This window comes from Citrus sinensis, chromosome 3 (assembly GCF_022201045.2).
Source record: "Citrus sinensis cultivar Valencia sweet orange chromosome 3, DVS_A1.0, whole genome shotgun sequence".
In the NCBI taxonomy this organism is placed as follows: Eukaryota; Viridiplantae; Streptophyta; class Magnoliopsida; order Sapindales; family Rutaceae; genus Citrus; species Citrus sinensis.
The window spans coordinates 50507876-50520999 of NC_068558.1; the positions used below are offsets into that span (position 1 = coordinate 50507876).

The 13124-nt window shown below is 35.5% G+C and overlaps 3 protein-coding genes and 3 non-coding genes across 7 annotated transcripts; 5 read left to right on the forward strand and 1 right to left on the reverse strand.

Moving 5' to 3' along the window:
* Positions 1-1133: 1133 nt before the first annotated feature.
* Positions 1134-1213, forward strand: LOC127901692 (small nucleolar RNA Z199). Its single transcript, XR_008053936.1, has one exon. It is a non-coding gene; the product is annotated as a small nucleolar RNA Z199 (small nucleolar RNA).
* A 129-nt stretch (positions 1214-1342) lies between these two features.
* On the forward strand, positions 1343-1419 carry LOC127901598 (small nucleolar RNA SNORD18). The gene has a single exon (XR_008053842.1). It is a non-coding gene; the product is annotated as a small nucleolar RNA SNORD18 (small nucleolar RNA).
* Positions 1420-1678: 259 nt separating this feature from the next.
* LOC112495793 (small nucleolar RNA R64/Z200 family) lies at positions 1679-1777 on the forward strand. The gene has a single exon (XR_003062148.2). It is a non-coding gene; the product is annotated as a small nucleolar RNA R64/Z200 family (small nucleolar RNA).
* Positions 1778-1933: 156 nt separating this feature from the next.
* LOC127901170 (uncharacterized) lies at positions 1934-4890 on the reverse strand. The gene is made up of 7 exons (XM_052437748.1): positions 4677-4890; positions 4242-4582; positions 4050-4143; positions 3499-3620; positions 3246-3395; positions 2672-2770; positions 1934-2310 (listed from the first exon to the last, which is right to left on the reverse strand). Exons 2-7 carry the CDS (start codon positions 4578-4580, stop codon positions 2260-2262), a joined length of 855 nt encoding a protein of 284 aa, XP_052293708.1. The 5' UTR covers positions 4581-4582; positions 4677-4890; the 3' UTR covers positions 1934-2259.
* A 194-nt stretch (positions 4891-5084) lies between these two features.
* Positions 5085-8151, forward strand: LOC102607996 (digalactosyldiacylglycerol synthase 2, chloroplastic). The gene is made up of 5 exons (XM_006490978.4): positions 5085-5244; positions 5493-5804; positions 5916-6182; positions 6962-7311; positions 7505-8151. The coding sequence occupies exons 2-5, from the start codon at positions 5520-5522 to the stop codon at positions 8004-8006; spliced, it is 1404 nt and encodes a 467-aa protein (XP_006491041.2). The 5' UTR covers positions 5085-5244; positions 5493-5519; the 3' UTR covers positions 8007-8151.
* Positions 8152-8904: 753 nt separating this feature from the next.
* On the forward strand, positions 8905-12678 carry LOC127898625 (uncharacterized). 2 transcript variants are annotated; one of them, XM_052437751.1, is made up of 5 exons: positions 8905-9471; positions 11107-11202; positions 11575-11670; positions 12119-12251; positions 12372-12678. In XM_052437751.1, exons 1-4 carry the CDS (start codon positions 9394-9396, stop codon positions 12230-12232), a joined length of 384 nt encoding a protein of 127 aa, XP_052293711.1. In that variant the 5' UTR covers positions 8905-9393; the 3' UTR covers positions 12233-12251; positions 12372-12678. The 2 variants fall into 2 exon arrangements, with proteins under 2 accessions (XP_052293711.1, XP_052293709.1); XM_052437749.1 differs by lacking the exon at positions 12372-12678 and having other exon boundaries at positions 12119-12323.
* The last annotated feature ends 446 nt before the right edge of the window (positions 12679-13124 follow it).

The following is a 13124-nucleotide window of genomic DNA, read 5'->3' on the forward strand; positions in this document are numbered from 1 at the left end:
TTAGCATATTAACTTATATTTTTTTCTTGTTAAATATGTATGCCAACCAAGAATTGTTTAATCATTTTAGTTAAAATTAATGTATTAATTAACATTCAAAATCTATTGGAAAATAGTAATTATAAATATAAAGAGATGGACCTATTATAAAACACACTTACCTAAAGTTCCATTATATTTAAAATTCTCAATCACAATTAAAAAAAAAAAAGAAAATGGATAGTTGAATAAGCACCTAACAAAAAATAATAAAAGTACAATGATAAATAAATATACTTAAGAGGGTATTAATGAGAGTAAATAATAAAATTTTATTAAGATATTTTGTCATTAAGATAAAAAGTTAAAATATTTAACTTTTTTTATTCTAACCTAACATCTTATAAAGTTATAGAAAATAAATAAATTAAAAATTTTAAATATCTGAAAATAATTAAAATTTAGATCAGATAAATTTTTTTTTTGTTTTATAAGCGAAGATGAGCCTTTTTCTAATCAGAAATTGATTATTTTAATATGGTACCGATACATAAAAATAAAATATATTGTATTGGAATGTAAATTATCCTTATCTTTTAATTTAAGAATATTCTTTTTAGTTGGTTAATTTTGTTAATTAGAATCGTACTAATTTTTTCCCGTAATATTTTGAGTGTTAATAATTTCTTTTATTAACTCAGAAACCCAAAAAAAAAAGTGTTAAAAGCTATAGAATAGACTTAGCGCCGCAACTGCAATAACAATTAAAATAAGTGATTTTTAAGGCGACTTGTTGATGCGAAACTTTTCTGACCATCGGACGGTGGAAAATCAAGGAGTACAGGCAACTGAACACAACAAAAATAGAACTAGGGTTTCTTTAAACCCTTATTCCTCTCTAATCTCTATGTATATAAACGGTCGCCCTAACGCCTCTTGAACAAATTCCACTCGTCATACACGCAGTCTCCCCCTCCTACCTCGAAGATTTAGTGTCTACAATATCGGTTCAATATTTTCCTATGGCTTTCACTTTTTCAGGGTTTCGACTCAATCAATCTTCGTTTTTGATACTTCTTTGTAAATCAAGAACGGATTTCTGTTTATTTTTGCGTTTAATCGTTTATATCATTCGATGATGCTGTGGCGAAATGATATCATGTGATGAGGAATTAACTGCAACAAAATGATCGATTATCATCGTGATTACCGTGTATTTAAGTCTCTGATGATTTTATTTCGTCGATATTATGCTACCCAAAAATTCTTTTCTTTCAAATCTTGAAATACAAGATTTGTTTTCCCCGGTCATCTTTTTAATTTCTTCAAATTTCTCGTTTTCAGTTTTTGATAAATTTCGCCGGAGATATGATGATAAATCTTTTGGTCCGTGTTTCTGATTTAACCGTGACCGATAACCTTTTGCCAATATCTGATCTCTTCTTCTACGTGTGTCGATTCTTTGCAATTACTTTGCTTTAATTTATATTGGAGTAAAGCCCTAAATTTTGGTATTCCAACCAAAAAAAAAAAAAAAATCCGCGTTAAACCAAATACTATTATTTCTCTATAACCTTGTGCTAATTGTCAAATAAACCTCCTTCATTTTTTATTTTGAAACCCATATTTCTGTTTGTCTAACAAACCCTAATCTGTTACTTATTTTGTAAAATTATGGTTAATGCGTCCTTCGAATTGTCTACTGCTGTGATGATTTATGAATTAATTCACATGTCAGACTTCAGAGATTTTTTTGAAAAAATCTATGAGAATGGATATTCGTAATTCTGAGCAGTTATATTCTTTGATGTTCACTCTTCCATTTTTAGGAGAATGGCATTAAACTATAAATCTGAATTCTACAAGTCTGAATTATCAAGGTCCTTGACAGAGTATTCTACCGATCATTCATTATCTTGACATTTGATTCAAAGCATTCTCATTAGTTAAATACTGAAAAATAATAATAAAAGCTTCCTATTAAAAAATAGAGAGTTGAGGACAATGAAGATACATATATTCATTCAAATTACATATTGAAGTAAGTCCAGGACAACTGAATAGCTTTCCTCCTTTAAGGACAGGGCAGATTACAAGTTACAATCTATTTTGTTGAGTGCAAAATAGGCTCAACTTTCTCTCTCTCTCTCTCTCTCTCTCTCTCTATACAACAGCAAGTTTTGCGCCTGAACCTAATTAGATTAAGGGATGATAACAATTTGTAAGACTGCTGACCGACTGTTTTGCAAACCAAGTCTCCAGAACTCAACTCTATTATTATCAGTTGCCTTTTTGAGGATTTTGAGACTTCTCAAATAGCAGCTCGATTTTCTGGATGCCAAGACAAGAAAAGCAAGTTAATGTCAAGACAAGAAAACACAGTTAGCACAAACATATCTACATTTATATATTTCTTCCTAATGCAGAATAAGTATGCAAACATTGGTCCCTGAAGCAAGCACTCAACTTTAACAACCAGGTTGGCAATTGGCATGCTAGGTTCTATTTTGATATTTCATAAGGGTTGTGGAGAAGGAGGTATGTCCTCATTTTATGGACTTCACCAATAGACAACACAAATCATGATGCTTGATTTTGGATTAGTACTGTCTCCAAAAGAAACACAGTATATGTACAAAGGAAAGGATTCAGTTGGCTGAAATGAGAACAGTTTTATAAGAATTATACATACCTTCACTGATTTATTAACTTCATCAAGTTTATGTAGGATCAACTCCCCGGGTACCATGCCCCTGTGCTCTACTGAAGCTTGGCGCGGTAAGCCCGCCATCTGCACAATGTAGGCAATAATAAGAGTTACAATTACATTCAGTTACATGAAAACCACAGAAACCAGCAAATGATGATAACAGATATTAGTAATGGAAACGGAGGAAAGCAAACTCCTAAAAGGGTGATGCTAGGGTTTGCTCAGCTCAATAATTGTTAAAGAGCTATTATTTTCTAAAATAGCCTTAAGAATTTTCTCAAATCCCCAGGATTTAAATACGATCGAAAGTGTTCTCCATAATCAATGGAAAGACAACAATAAAATAACTGTGGAACCTAGCTACATTCATTTCCAAAGAACAGTTCTGTCAGATATAATAGAAAAATATCTTTTAAAATTTTTAAACATCTCAAGCACTTTACTTGGTTAGCTTTTGCCCATTGCACTGGGACAGAGGAACAGACAGATATTTCAACTGGTTAATGCCTTGAACAAGCTCTTGAAAAAGGAAGGAAAATCTAACAATTTTCTTTACCTTCCAACTCTTGGATGGCGATCTCAAAACAGCTGTTCCCTCTGTCAATGATGCCATTCTAGACATACTTTCTACTTCACCAGTGAAAGCATTTACTTTCCAGTTTTTACTGGAATTCTGTATGACCTTTGCAGCCTCTGTTACAATGACCTGAAGGAAATAGGAAATCTACCATAATTGTATGCGCAAAGAATGCCTTCAGTGTCCATAATTTACACAGACAATAGACAAGAAGAAAAGAGACTTGATTTACCTTCCTCAGAAGAACAGGATTATCAACCCCTTGTACCTGTAGTTCATCAACAGGTGCCGCTTTTCCACGTGCAATGCTTTCAACTCTGAAGGTATGAATTCCATAAATCGATTGTAAGCAACCTATAAACATCAGAAAATGGACAAAGGAAAAAAAAATTAGTCTTTCTAAAGAAGCATCTGGTACTTTTCTAGTTACCGAAAAAATGATGGAACAACCAACAAACATTTGTCACAATCAGTAGAAGCCAATACAGAAAGTGTTAAAGAAAATATCAGAAGCCAGCTTGTGCTGTAAGTTCAGGCAGTGGTGTGCAATAGTTTTCCTCCTACTTCAGTGGTGCCATGCAAGTAGCAGAAACTTCATAACAGAACCATAGATTTTCCTTAGCCATATCTTTCTACGACCACAAAATAACATAAAAAAGGTAACAAAAGAACCATGTTTTCTGCTTTTGACCAAATACAAATACTACAAAAGTGTGTGTGTGTGTGAATTGTGATGTTGCACAATAGCTTCAAGTGCTTATGCATTAGGACCAGCATCAGTACCTTGTTCAATGATGACATCAATCACAAGAGAAAGAGGTACATGCCTCTCATTTGTTGTTTTGCCCCAAAAAGGTATGAATGACGGCCTTGAAACCTTCACAAAAACATTGAACAAACAAATAAGCAATGACATTTATCCTCATACAAAATGTTCCTTTTTTATTTCCTTATCACAAGTGTGTATTCACATACCTTGTAAACGATTTCGCTAGGCGTGACATACAGTTTGCGAGATGAAATATCCTTCTTAAGCACATATCTTCGAATTGGCAGATAAAGCAACATAAAAACACCAACCCCCCATGCTAAAACCAGCAGAAGGGATATGGAAAACCAAATAATAGTGTCATACTTGACGCTATTACTGGCAAGTTCCTCAAAGGAAGCTGCATACAATATTTCTTCGGAACTATTGGCGGCTTCTTCGTCATCATCGTCAGTATATTCTTCGACCTCCAGCTCGTGATCAGAAAGCAGATGATCCTTCGATGATCTAAGTTCCGATAAACCATCTGCGTGGCCCATCAACATTTCTTCAAGAATACACAAATTAGAGATTCCAGAATCTAGGAAACCGAAAGGCAATCAGATGAATACGAAGCACATGCTTGTAATTTCTATCCTTACCGGTTAATCCTCGTATATGCTTTGATCAATTGAATTACGTCGGCAAAAATGGCTCATTTCTAGGTTTTTCATGTTAAATTTTAGGAGTCTGTGTCTTTCGGGGACATTCCGCTTTAGTAACTGAAGCACCGATGAACTCCCGTCCGTGTTCTCGTGTTGTCTGTTCTATGCTAAATTGATAATCATCATCACATAGCTGATCATCTATCTAATTCTGACGGTATAGGATGTATCAGCACTCAAAGTAATTACTAAATTATCACTAATATAAACCGTTACGCGAAGCCCAATTCCGGGGGAGTGTGGCCCGCAATGGAACAGTCTGGACCAGACGACCAATGACAAGGCGTGGCCCAAGTCGAATACGTGACGACACCGTATAAGCAATTGACAAAACTGGAGGGACCACGTTATATTCTCTCCTCTGCTCGAGAATAACAAAATTAAACCAACTTTGCTCACATTTTCCTTCCAGTTTCTCAGGTCGTCGCTTTGGCGCAACTATTAATTGTATTCTCGTCAAGGTCAAGTGTTCTTATCTGAAACACTGCTTCAGAAAAATCGAAAGGTATCATCAAATTCAAACAAAGCGCTCTATTTCTCTTATTATGTTCTTTTATTAGTGCTTTGGAATTTTTTGTCTTTGCTTATTGTTGGAAAGCGGAGAATCATTTACTTGTAAAATCCTATGAATTTAAAATTTTCACTACAATTATGGATTGTTTTCTGCTTCTGTTTCTGGCTTTGTTTGTTGAAGTCGTCGTTTTGTTAGTTTACTGCTAGTTTTATAAGAATCGCCATTTACATTTGACACAGGTATTATTGTATTTGAGCTGATGATTGATGGATAGGAAACAACAGCATATTGCTATATTTACAACTGCAAGTCTGCCTTGGTTGACTGGGACAGCTGTGAATCCTCTGTTCCGTGCTGCCTATCTTGCAAAAGATGGCGAAACAAGAGTTACTTTGGTGATTCCTTGGTTATCTTTGATAGATCAAAAACTAGTATATCCCGAAAACATCACTTTCACTTCCCCCAAACAGCATGAGACATATGTTCGTCGGTGGCTTGAGGAGAGGACTGGTTTTACATCTACTTTTGATATACGCTTTTATCCTGGAAAGGTAGAATTTGATGTTTATTACTCTTACTGTTTAGTATTTTCTTTGATAGAAGCTACGAACAGTCAATAATAAGAATTTCAATGTTTGTTCATGGGATTGCTTCTGGTGCAGTTTGCAATAGATAAAAGGAGCATTCTTGGTGTAGGAGACATATCGGAAGTCATCTCTGATGAAGTGGCAGATATTGCTGTCCTTGAGGAGCCTGAGCATCTTACGTGGTTTCATCATGGGAAAAGATGGAAAACTAAATTCCGCTATGTTGTAGGAATTGTACACACCAATTACCTAGAATATGTCAAGAGAGAGAAGAATGGACGATTACAAGCTTTTCTTCTTAAATATGCAAATAGCTGGCTTGTTGATATCTATTGCCACAAGGTATGCTTTCTGAGTTGATGTTTGGTTTGTATTTACAGTATATTTTGCATCTTTGATTGTTCAATTAATTTTCTTTACTGGTCCAATATTTTCAATTTTTTGCCTCTGGATGTTCATTATTGGCATTTGGATAGAACATTCATTATTTGTCTCTTTGGATATTCAATGTTTAATATTGTTTCTATAAGTCCAACTTAGCAGCTTTTAGCCTTTGTATACTATAATCAACTCATACTAATCAGGCAAGTTGTTAACAGTTGAATTTGACATTTATTTCGGGGACTGACACACATGATCAATGATTTTGAACCTTTCCATGCAATTAGTTTACCAAGCTTTGTTAGCCTTTATATGCAACGATTATTCTTTGTGATCGTGACTGTTTGAGCCTGTATTTGTCAGATAACCTAGTTGCAACTAGATTCCCGGCTGGGTCTTCATCTTTTTGTGCGTCTTCAAAAAGATTTGTACAGTTAAACCATCACATCAGTCTGATGAATATTAAGTATTTCCAGTCTAATTTTATCTGTGACATCAGCAAAATGGTATGATAACACATGCATACTTAATTTTATCAATGGATTTTCCAAATTTGTAGATATTATACATTGTTAAATCCTAACTAAACATGTGTTGACTGAGGTTTAGCTAAAATAAATGAGCCAGTCATGATTGTTCTAGAAGCTTTTAGTTAATGCGATTTCCATGTGGAATTTGCTTGTCCACACTGTTTGGTTGTTGAAAATTGCTTCTCACTGGACAGCATTATGGGATTTCAGGTAATTAGGTTGTCTGCTGCCACACAGGAATATGCTAATTCCATTATCTGCAATGTTCATGGAGTCAATCCTAAATTCCTTGAAATTGGCAAGAAAAAGAAGGAGCAGCAACAAAATGGGACCCATGCTTTTGCAAAGGGTGCCTACTACATTGGGAAGATGGTGTGGAGTAAAGGCTATAAGGAGCTGCTTGAACTTCTTGATGACCATCAAAAGGAGCTAGCAGGGCTTGAAGTGGATTTATATGGCAATGGGGAGGACTTCAATCAAATTCAAGAAGCTGCTGAAAAGTTAAAAATAGTAGTTAGAGTTTACCCTGGACGTGATCATGCTGACCTCATATTCCATGAGTAAGCATGTTATATGTCTAACCTTGACAGCATTTCGACAATTAAATCTCTGATAAATCATAGAGCCTTTCCTCCCTTATTTCTGTTTTTTCTTTATCTAATGTAGATCTTTTTTTCTTTTTTTGAGAATGTTTAGTAGGTTGTGATCAGGAATCAAAATTGACATTGTTCTTTTCCTTCCTTCCTCTTACAGTTATAAAGTGTTCCTGAATCCAAGCACAACAGACGTTGTTTGCACAACCACAGCCGAAGCATTGGCCATGGGAAAAATTGTTGTCTGTGCCAACCACCCCTCAAATGACTTCTTCAAGCAATTCCCAAATTGCCGAACTTATGATGACAGAAATGGGTTTGTTGAAGCCACACTGAAAGCACTTGCTGAAGAGCCTGCTCTACCAACTGAAGCACAGAGGCATCAACTGTCATGGGAGTCTGCTACAGAACGGTTTCTGCAAGTTGCTGAGCTGGACCAGGCTGTTGTGAAGAAACCATCGAAAAGTCCTTCAAAGCACTTTGCATCCACATCATTAAATTTGAAGAAAAACATGGAGGAGGCTTCAGCTTATGTGCATTTTTTAGCATCTGGATTTGAAACATCGAGAAGAGCATTCGGTGCAATTCCTGGGAGCTTGCATCCGGACGAAGAGCTATGCAAAGAACTTGGGTTGGTAACCCCTATGAGCAAGCAAGGCTGAAAAAATGTTGGTTCTAAAAAGTAGTTTGTTCAAATATTGTATACTTGAAAGCCTAGAAAGTGTAGCGTGTATGGGTTCATTGAATTCTTTTGTACTTGAAGTTCTAATGAAGTTAGAAATTGCAAATGAAAAATCTTTTCTTCTACACTGTGGGCACATGTTATGATGGTGGTGGCTTTCCTTTGGCCCCAGGAAGCAGAAAGTGGGGGACGGCCATTCCATATATTAGTTGATTTACTCTTCTGATATATGTTGTTTTTATCTGTCATTAATCTGAAAAGGAAATTAAGTGAAATTGGACAGCAATTATGCTAAAACGTCAGTGCACAACGCTATTTTGAGGACTCTGGGGCTTGGCTAAGAAGATTCAGCTTTCTCTCCGACTCTTTGTCCATTTGTCAAGTGACTCGATTCTGCTCAACCAAATTGGGCAATAAGTACTACCACGGCAACAAGCTGCACCTACGATCAGCTTTACAGTCCTGGCAAATGTAATGTGTCTATTAAAACACAGTTAACGGCATACTTCTTGCGCTCTGAGCCATAAACAGGTAATTCTTCACATGATAAATGTAACATAGGGGTTAATGTATTATTGAAGTTTATTTTGTAGAAATATCAAACAAATAATTGATGCATATCTGTTGATAATCTTGCATAAATAGATAAATAATTCAATATCTAGTGACGATTTCTAGAATTATGACGACAAATTTTATTTCCTTTCTCATTTATTTTTGAGAATACACTCACTTTCGGCTCTTTTAGTATAATCTCGTCGAGTAATTAATTATTCGGTTAACTATCTGATAGAACTGAATGAGCTGTCAAGGGGTTGCCATATATCACGTTAGTGAATTGAACTATTCCCCAGAAGCAACGTCGTTCGAAAAATATTTGTTTCTGCTCCCGGTGAAACAAGGTCGTTTCATAAAGATTCCGTTGCTTAGCGGTAAAATGACATCGTTTGAGGACACAACTGACCTTTTTCAAATCCTGTATTGTAACGGCTGCTTTTTCAAGTCTCATTGCTCGTCGAAACCACCTGGGTACAAAGTAAATTCAAAACAGAACCTCACAAAACCAAAACCGCTGGCTCTCCTCATATGGTAGTACAACTCATCAGCCATTACTCTATTTTGTCTGATTTTGCAATTTCACTCGAGCACAACACAGCAAAACGTAACTGAACTTAGAAAGAACCAATTTTTGCATCATCTTTTTGCTGTGAACTTCCACGTTTTGCAAACTCACAGAAAATGCCAACACGTGGTTCCCCAGGAATCATTTCTCCTCCACTGCTCTCTCTTTTAAACCCTTGTTCTTATCGCAAGCTCACTTGCATACAGCTTCAGTCTTACACAGTCGGTTTTCATTTCTCCTAACAATGGCTGATGAACAGAACCCATCCGATGCTTTGCCTAATGGATGGATTGCTGTCATCGAAGAAGGTGATACGGTGAAAGTAATTCAACTAACCTCTCAACTATATGCCAACTTATCTATATTGTTGAATGCATTGCTTCAAACAGTTTTTGTGGTAGTCTTTTTTCAAATCTGTTGTTTCTCCTCTTAGTTTCACTTTTAGTTGAGTGTTATGCAAGCTACTGCAGTTAAATTTCACTTGCTGCCGATAGAGTAGTTTGAGATCTTTGTGTCAAGGTTTGCATACATGTTACAGCTTAATATTTGTTAAATCACTGTTTTGTCACTGCAGGTTAGTGATTGCAAATAAGGAAAAGGTTGTATCTTTGAAGGAGGGAACAAAATTGACAGCATATCAGCTGAAGTTTATGTTCTTAAGTCCATAAGCCATATTAAGGGGACTAGCTAGTCAAATTAGTTGCTCTTGTAAAGTGCTGGTAGACATGAGACAGGAATCTATCTTGGATAAGAAGATCTAGGTCATTTAAGTCATGATTTAGATCTTTGGCGACGCAAGTTAAAAGCTGGTCTTAAAATAGCACATATTTTGTTGCTTAATCATGAGCATGTTCTGAGATTTTCCAATTATAGATATTTAAATTTGGAAATAGACGACAAACAATTTTTGTCGTCTGTTGAATGCCATGATTATCTTTGGTTAAAGAGATTCTGCTGGTGTCTTGTTATTTAAATTGAGATTAGCGTGCTGATGGTTGGGCTATGATAATTTTGGTGTCCGCAGGGATAGTTTAATTAAAGGGAACCTGTAGTGAGTCCATTGTCGAGCTAACAGTATGCATGGATTCACTCATCCAGTAAAAACAAGTGTTCAGTCAGAGTTACTGCATTGGGTGTACTTGTTGGTAGTATCCGAGCATATTCGTTTCCTTAATTGTTTACCAGCACCGATGTAGGCATCAGGATTAAGGATTCACAGTGCTTTGTTGTTCTCCTAGCTGAACATTAAATTCAATCCGAAAGCTTAAAACCTTTTAGGAAAACTATCATTCAGCATTTGGATGTAATTGGCTTGCCTAGTAAAGATTGCCTATTTCCGAGAACCATTATTGAGTGTTACTGTGACCAGCTATCAAGATTTTAGCTTGTAAATCAATGTGAGATCTCCAGCCCTTTCCTGCATACGTGCATACCTTTTTCCAAACAAAAGCAATATATATCCCCGTCATGAAGTCCTTGCTCTTACCCTGTGATGATTGAGTGACCTTCTACTGTATAGTAGAGGTTTCATCATTCTGTCAAAGATTTTCACTCAAATAGGGTATTAAACTAGCCTCTGCATCTTTATATCAGGTACTTGCAAGGGCAAAGGTTTAAGTTTCTATGCATGAGTATAATTCTGGGTGGATATAGCAATGGGTTAATGTAACAGCAATACTAAAGTGTTCGATAACTTAAAACGCTTAAACTTTGTTGTTTCGCCAAAGTCTTAATAGACTAATAATTGAGTTTAGCTAAAGTGTAGTATAGAATGTAGAAATGTACCTTTCTCAGGTTGTTTAGAGTTTGATGTGAATTGATAAGCCATTTTCCAATTTCTCATTTTCACTTTACTAGACATAACAGCACATGAACCTGGAAAAAATTTTGGAAAGTTGGAAATTCATTTATATTTTAACAGAGTAGAAAATAACCCTTTTTATTGTGACTGCTGTAGTCATTCACCAATATTGAGACACATCAAACATTTAACACAAGAGAGGAGCTGAACCGTTATGTTGCATATGCAAGCCGAGCAAACCTTCCTCAAAGGGTCAGTTTTAACTCCTTAATCTTTCCTCTTCTTCTGTATGAATTATTTTACTTAATCTGTTAATTACTGATCATCATGTGATGCAAAATATTACTATAGGGATTACCTAGGTTGGTAAACAAAAGTTGAAGAAACCAATGGATTGTTTTGAGCTTTTGGGAAATTGCTGCAGAATCTAGCATTTTGGCATTTGACGATGCTGTGTGGTTTTACACAAACACACTGCAATTTTTCTTCATATTTTGCGACCCTTTCTTCTTATATTTTTATTAAAGTTTAACACTATCAATTTTTTTTTTTCATGATCTCTTTCCTTTTTTATTCATGCAGTGATTCTCATTTCATTTATCTTTCTCCGTTAAAAATTAATAGGTGGACTGTAACCAACCAGTGGAAGTGCGTTGCACTCGATGCTGGTGCACTGGACACACTGCTCCGGAATGTAATTGCTCTGATAGACTCGTTAAGGTAAACTTTTGGTTGTCTTGCAATGAGTAATGTTCTAATGAGCGATAGAGAGTGTCACGTGCATTATCTTGTTATTATATAGTTTTAACGGATCAATATCATTTCCTGATATGATCATGTTCTGAGTAAATAATTCAATTGCTGATTAGTAGTTAATAAATAAAAAAATAAAAAAAATAAATCTTATCCCTACACTATCACTAAAAGACACATGATAGACGATGTTTAAAAACTCAATAGAGTTTATATCAAAAGAGGATTTTATTCCAACTTTAACATCATTTAAAAATAGTCACATAATTTTATCACGTGTCCAGATGCTCACCATATGGTGGATAGAGTGCTCACTAAAGCATATATTTCGTCTCATAATTCACAAACTTCTCTTAACATTTGCTAAAAATAATGATAGCTAATGCCATTAACTTGTTATTTATTGAACTTTCAGATCTATAATGAAATGTTGTTTGGACGCGCAAATGAAAAAGTTAGGAAGTGCAAGCGCTGTGGCCGAGGGGGGCATAACATCCGCAATTGCCATGGACCTATATTCAAAAGCTGAACTCCAAGTTTCAATTTATGTGCGTTTGTCTCCCAACTTTGAGCTTCTGAACTCTGAACATTAATATGGATGCTTTTGTGTTCACCTTTGACCTTCAGTTGTTTCTGTTAAGACTTTTTTATGGTTGATGTTTTAGCAGCTAGATGACGTCAATGCAGCGCGCGCGTTTTAACGGTCAAGAATAAGGGTATTTTTGTCATAATGTATAAATCATTGGAACTATTTATCTTAGTATTTAGAAGGAAAAATAATTTCGAATTGCGAAAAAATTGTCGTTTGCGAATTGCGCCGCCCCCGGGGGCATAAACACGATGTCGTTTTGATTGAGGGAGGCTGTGGCCGTAGTGAAGAAACAGCGTAACAACTTTTTCGTGCCTTTGGTCTATGTTTGGTTCCCGAGAAAACGGTGGAATTTTATGTTATATAAATGAAAAAAAAATAAAATCTCGCAGATTGCTTCGGTTGTTTTTTCAAACTAGTTCATAAAAATAACATCCTTTAACTTTAACATAATGAAGCATCAAACCCAGTAGTTTCTTGTTTGTTTTATGTATTAGTTCACTTGCAAATGAATGTTTTAGAGCGTGATATTTTTCCATCTCTTGTAGTACCTCATAGGCCATGGCAGTGGAATGATTATTCCTTGCGAACATGCCTGTATTAGTCGGATATCTCAATCGCAACTAGATTCCCGGCGGGCCCTGCATCTTTTTACATCTCTTTATAGAAGGTTTTTACGGTGACATCAAATTCATAGATATGAAATACTTCCAGTCTAATTTTATCTGTCACATTGGCAAAATTTTACGATAAATTATGTGTACTTAGCGTCTACTTTTTGGATTTTCCATACTCTTATCTTTGCTACTATACATTGTTAAATTCCATCTAA

Bases quoted from the DNA above. Each gene is read 5' to 3' on its own strand.
- LOC127898625 (XM_052437751.1), top strand. From the start codon at position 9,394: ATGGCTGATGAACAGAACCCATCCGATGCTTTGCCTAATGGATGGATT. The intron at 11,203-11,574 runs GTCAGTTTTAAC...AAAAATTAATAG, and splicing joins GAGCAAACCTTCCTCAAAGG to GTGGACTGTAACCAACCAGT. The intron at 11,671-12,118 runs GTAAACTTTTGG...TTGAACTTTCAG, and splicing joins GCTCTGATAGACTCGTTAAG to ATCTATAATGAAATGTTGTT.
- LOC102607996 (XM_006490978.4), top strand. From the start codon at position 5,520: ATGGATAGGAAACAACAGCATATTGCTATATTTACAACTGCAAGTCTG. The intron at 5,805-5,915 runs GTAGAATTTGAT...CTTCTGGTGCAG, and splicing joins TACGCTTTTATCCTGGAAAG to TTTGCAATAGATAAAAGGAG. The intron at 7,312-7,504 runs GTAAGCATGTTA...TTCCTCTTACAG, and splicing joins GCTGACCTCATATTCCATGA to TTATAAAGTGTTCCTGAATC.
- LOC127901170 (XM_052437748.1), bottom strand. From the start codon at position 4,580: ATGTTGATGGGCCACGCAGATGGTTTATCGGAACTTAGATCATCGAAG. The intron at 3,621-4,049 runs GTACTGATGCTG...TGATGTTTATAG, and splicing joins TGATGTCATCATTGAACAAG to GTTGCTTACAATCGATTTAT. The intron at 3,396-3,498 runs GTAAATCAAGTC...TATTTCCTTCAG, and splicing joins ATCCTGTTCTTCTGAGGAAG to GTCATTGTAACAGAGGCTGC.